At 41.1% G+C, this 5,862-nt stretch overlaps 1 protein-coding gene across 1 annotated transcript in view; it reads left to right on the forward strand.

The window, feature by feature from the left end:
- Positions 1–5,862, forward strand: part of LOC111960148 (basement membrane-specific heparan sulfate proteoglycan core protein-like) — a 38,724-nt gene that overhangs the window by 10,322 nt on the left and 22,540 nt on the right. The window contains exons 2-5 of the mRNA XM_070437800.1: positions 1,550–1,594; positions 1,758–2,027; positions 2,148–2,429; positions 2,757–3,029. Coding sequence (XP_070293901.1) covers positions 1,550–1,594; positions 1,758–2,027; positions 2,148–2,429; positions 2,757–3,029 — 870 coding nt within the window. The remainder of the gene's footprint in view (positions 1–1,549; positions 1,595–1,757; positions 2,028–2,147; positions 2,430–2,756; positions 3,030–5,862) is intronic.

The raw sequence follows: 5,862 nt of genomic DNA on the forward strand, positions 1-5,862 counted from the left end.
GCTGAGAAATTTCTCACCATATGCATTCCCCTCTTGTCCAGGTGGGTAGGGCAGTGTGCAGTGAAATGGTGATTACGTCGTCCGTGGATCTGTAGGGGCGAATTGAAGACGGTCAAGTGTGTCAGAGAGGGAGGAGGTGATGTAGTCTTTGACAAGCCTCTCGAAGCACTTCATAATGATGGAAGTGAGTGCTATGGGTCGGTAGTCATTCAGTACAGTTACTTTCCTTTCTTGGTCAAGGGGATAATAATGGACATCTTGAAAATAATAATTCAGTATAAATGAACAAACATGTAATCATGTTTGTCAAATTGTTCCAATATGAAAGTTGAAAACATTGTGACTGCGTAACGTTCTGGGACATCCTAACGACTCATTTCTGTTTGCAGGGGCATCACCTGTGAAATGTCATCTGAAAAAAAAAAAAGAAAAAAAAAAAAATCCCATGGAAACCCATCTCATATATGAAAAAGACCTCAGATCAAGCTATACACCCCATTTCACCTCTCACTGCCCGTTGACATCTAGTGGAAGGCGTATGAAGTGCATGTATATCCATAGATTTCAAGCAAATGAATAGGAAGGCCCTGGAACAGAGCCTCGATTTCAGATTTTTCACTTCCTGACAGGAAGTTTGCTGCAAAATGAGTTCTGTTTTACTCACAGATATAATTCAAACGGTTTTAGAAACTTGAGAGTGTTTTCTATCCAATAGTAATAATAATATGCATATTGTACGATCTAGAATAGAGTACGAGGCCGTTTAAATTGGGCACGATTTTATCCCAAAGTGAAAATAGCACCCCCTATCCTGTAATAAGCAGCACAGTTACAGTCACCAACGCTCTCGATAACATGAAAACAGCTTAACCAACTCTGATAGGACAAGTAAAATGGTCAGAGTGAGGTGTTCTCTCATTTATACTGGAAGTAGCTGGCAAGTTAGCTAACTTTAGCCAGTTAGTTTTGGTGCTTGACTGCCGTTGTGAAGTCAGAACTCTTGGATCAACCCTACTCCTCGGCCAGAGCGTCCAGTGTGCGCACTAAACGCTCCGAGAGCAAAACACTCTGAATTTATGAATGGACAATCTGACACTCTGCTGACACTCTGCACACTGCTCTGAATTTACGACAGCCCAGAGCACACTCTGAGCGCTCTCTGGCACTCCAGACAGAATTTACAAACGCACCCGAAATATCATCACATGTGAAGTGTTCCCAAACTACATGGTTTTACATGATTTCACATGTGAAAGGTTATGTGATCACATGTGAAAGTCCACATGTGAAATATCATCACACGTCAAGTGTTCCAAAACATTTCATTTCCCACTTATCATTAGTTTTTTCCATAATGGGGCAATTAAAAGTGATACTCTTCAAGAATTAATGGATATGATTAATTGAAATGTGCAAACATTTAATTAGAAATCTCAGAATGCACCTTAAAAATAAGTACAGGACAGATGTGGTAATCAGTAACCTGAATATGGCATGTTGTTATTTATTTCAAGCTAATATTGGTGCAATGTGACTTTCTTTGTTGTAGTGCTGAATACACACATCAACTCTGGACACTCTGAAGATGATAACGGTAGATATTTGTTCACTTCATCAAGCCTCCATCTCTTAATGCTTCATTATATTTATTTATTTGTGATTTTTAAAGTTGATTTTGGCTGGACATATTTTGAGTTTTAGTGTCTCAAAATAACATGTGTAACATAATTGTTTCATCCTGGTTTGATTTTGTGCAGGAGTGGTGAAGGCTGTTCTGACCATACACCCCAACAGCTCCCAGATATTCAGTGGAGAGTCTGTCACTCTCAGATGTGTCATACAGGGGGGAGGAGTCACTGAGTGGAAATACACATGGCGCAAGAATGGTAATTCTGATTCCTCCAGTACGAAGAATGAACATGAGGTCAGTGCTGCTGAGATTTCCGACAGTGGTGACTACAGATGTCTGGGTTCACATCAGCAGCAGTATTCTAAATGGAGTGATGCAGTCACACTGACAGTGACACGTACGTCATCTAATCTCTCATTTACATAAGTGCCTCCATTCTCATAACCACTTGACATTGGGCACAATTTTAAGGATGCTGTTCAGTTGTTTTAAAAACATCTGCTGTGTGTTTCCTCAGCTCTGCCCAAAGCTACTCTGACTGTAGAGCCAAACCCTGTGTTCCCTGGAGAGACAGTTACTCTGACGTGTTCAGTAGGGTCTGACAGTAGCTGGAACTATCAGTGGTACAAAGACAGGAATGATAATGTAGTATTCCAGTCTGTAAATCACACTATAACAAGAGACACCCTCACCATCAATGGAGCAACAGTGAATGAGGGTCCCTACTGGTGTCAGGGAGAGAGAGAGTCCAGACCCACTTCTTCATCCATGAGTGACCCTGTCACTATCACTGTCAATGGTGAGTAGTGTCATACAGATATACACTATTTATATTACGTCAATCATGGTCTGTGTGTCAGTATTCATAGTTATGATAGATAAACAAAGACTTATTGAATTAAAGAAGTATGGTGATCATACTTTGGAAAGATTGGTGCTCTAACTACATTTAATCATGATAGAGCAGATTCTATGTATGANTGATAGAGCAGATTCTATGTATGAATCAACTAACTACATTTAATCATGATAGAGCAGATTCTATGTATGAATCAACTAACTACATTTAATCATGACAGAGCAGATTCTATGTATGAATCAACTAACTTCATGTGTCTTTCTACAGCTCTGCCTGTGGCCTCAGTGAGCGTCTCTCCTCAGGTTCTCCTCTACTCTGGAGAGACAGTCAGTCTGCAGTGTGTCATACCAGGCTACACAGACTGGAGGTACTACTGGTACAAAAACAACCAACATCTTCCTGATGAGACCAGTAAAGTCATCGATATCATCATCCACACCACTCAGACTGGTCTGGTTGGTCAGTACAGATGTGAGGGGCTGAGGACAGATCAGCCACAGAGGTCACAACCCAGTGATGACATCACCATCAGTGTCACTGGTRAGTTCACTATAGTCAGTATCACTATTACAGTGTAATTTGAAACAGCTACTCATGTATTCAGTTTAGGTAATGTGTTCACTTTATCTGTTCCATCCCTAACTGGGCTCTTCTAATTCCGAATGTGATATTTTTTCACGTCTTCAGGATAGGTAATATCTAATCTGTGATGTGTTTTCACAGCTCTGCCCAAAGCTACACTGACTGTAGAGCCAAACCCTGTGTTCCCTGGAGAGACAGTTACTCTRATGTGTTCAGTAGGGTCTGACAGTATCTGGAACTATCAGTGGTACAAAGACAGGAATGATAATGTAGTATCCCAGTCTGTCAGACACACTATAACAGGAGACACCCTCACCATCAGTAGAGCTGCTGAGTCTGACCAGGGTCTCTACTGGTGTCARGGAGAGATCCAGTCCAGATCCATATCAATCATCAGTGATCCTGTCACTATCACCCTGAATGGTGAGTAACTTTGTAGTGTGTTTTGTTGTCATAGAGATGGACACTATTTATATATACACTGAGTGTACAAAACATGAGGAACACCTTCCTAATATTGAGTTGCACCCCCTCTTGCCCTCAGAACAGCCTCAATTCATTGGGGCATGGACTCTAAAAGGTTTCGAAAGCGTTCCACAGGGATGCTGGCCCATGTTGACTCCAATGCTTCCCACAGTTGTGTCAAGTTGGCTGGATGTCCTTTGGGTGGTGCACCAATGTTGATGCATACGAGAAACTGTTAAATGTAAAAACCCCGGCAGTGTTGCAGTTCTTGACACACTCAAACCGGTGCGCCTGGAACCTACTACCAGACCCCGTTCAAAGGCACTTAACTCTTTTGTCTTGCCCACTCACCTTCTGAATGACAAACATACATAATACATGTCTCAATTGTCTCAAGGTTTAAAAATCCTTCTTTAACCTTTCTCCTCCCTTTCATCTACACTAATTGAAGTGGATTAAACAAGTGACATCAATAAGGGATCATAGCTTTTACCTGGTCAGTCATGGAAAGAGCAGGTGTTCTTAATGTTTTGTACACTCAGTTTAAGTAGACATGGTCTGTGTGCAAATGTTCCCTCTAAATCACTCTAATGTACTTACGACAAGGAGGTGACTGAAAATGTTGTGTTGTTTAATTCAAGAAACCACTTTACAAAAATAAAATACATTATAATTACAATACCATTATCAGCGAATCAGACGCTCTGCCTATTGGCTAATTAACTTATTCAAGACCGCCTCAAAATACAACACTGCCCCCAATAGAAAATCTTTGGAGGGAGCTGAACGTCCGTATTGCCCACCGACAGCCCCGAAACCTGAAGGATCTGGAGAAGGTATGTATGGAGGAGTGGGCCAAAATCCCTGCTGCAGTGTGTGCAAACCTGGTCAATAACTACAGGAAATGTATGATCTTTTGTAATTGCAAACAAAGGTTTCTGTACCAAATATTAAGTTCTGCTTTTCTGATGTATCAAAATACTTATGTCATGCAATAAAATGCAAATGAATTACTAAAAATCATACAATGTGATTTCTGGATTTTTGTTTTAGATTCCGTCTCTCACAGTTGAAGTGTACCTATGATAAAAATTACAGACCTCTACATGCTTTTTAAGTAGGAAAACCTTCAAAATCGGCAGTGTATCAAATACTTGTTCTCCCCACTGTCATGTTGACTCCATTCAGTTAGAATTTACAGTGTATATCTGTATTTAGATAACCCTCATTGGCTCTATTTACAAAGTCCAGATTGAAGACAAACAGTGAGCTCCATGATGTGATGATGATGGGGAGAGAAAAGCTGAGATATGCTTCTGACAATGATTTATACAAACTGTCCAATCCATGAGACAACCGACCCACCCTTATCAAGGGGGGTAAGGACTGACATATCGGATTGTTAATCAAGCAAAGATGTTTTTCATCCTTAGTAAATTATGTAAAGGTATGTACTCACCAGTGACGACGATAGGGGAGAAAAGCTGTAATATGCTTCTGGGGCCGACCTCTCCTCGTCCCAACACACTGGTACTGACCAGCCTTGTCTGGGAGAGATGGTGATGGTTTTTCTGGTCGGACTGGGAAGCAGTTGCTTGTCTATAAACCAGTGGTAAGTCCAGTCTGTGTAGTCTGATATGTCACACTGCAGAGTGACTGTATCTCCAGGGTAGAGGACAAACTGAGGAGAGATACTCACTGAGGCTCTGGCAGAGCTGTGGAAACACAGTTAAATATGAAGACAAATGCATGCAGAGCACCAATCTTTCCAATGTAGGGTCTTACTTTAGTAGGTAAAATGGTAACTTTATTTTGGATTTACATACACACGGAAATGTCCCCTCAAAACTGTGCACAGGCGGGCCGGGGAACTACAATGTGCATGAGAAATATCAGCCAACAGAGAAGCATGAGATTATTTTCCATTAGTTCACTATCAACGTTGCTCTCTAGTGTGGGGATTTTGATCGAATCAACCCAATGTTAGCCACTTTCAATATAACATACCGAAACAACACGAACTATGCAACCATAGTATGCAAAACTACTGTGCAAGAGCTTTTCCTGTTGGCAGAGCACACTGGTGTAGAATGTATTACACTGACAGGCCAAACTCAGGCCCATACTCTACACAGACTGGTGCGCCAAAACCAATCAGAGATGCAGTAGGCCTATTATGCAATAGCCATTGCCACATAAAATATGGATCTGAGCCATTGAACAATGGGGGAGTGGTGGCTTCCTACAAGAGCACAACATGTGTGCATTTCTAGCCATCTTTGAAAAAGGAGTTAGGTAAAGAGATATTTTTTTTATGTCTTAAAGG

Source organism: Salvelinus sp. IW2-2015, linkage group LG37, assembly GCF_002910315.2.
Source record: "Salvelinus sp. IW2-2015 linkage group LG37, ASM291031v2, whole genome shotgun sequence".
NCBI classification, from domain to species: Eukaryota; Metazoa; Chordata; class Actinopteri; order Salmoniformes; family Salmonidae; genus Salvelinus; species Salvelinus sp. IW2-2015.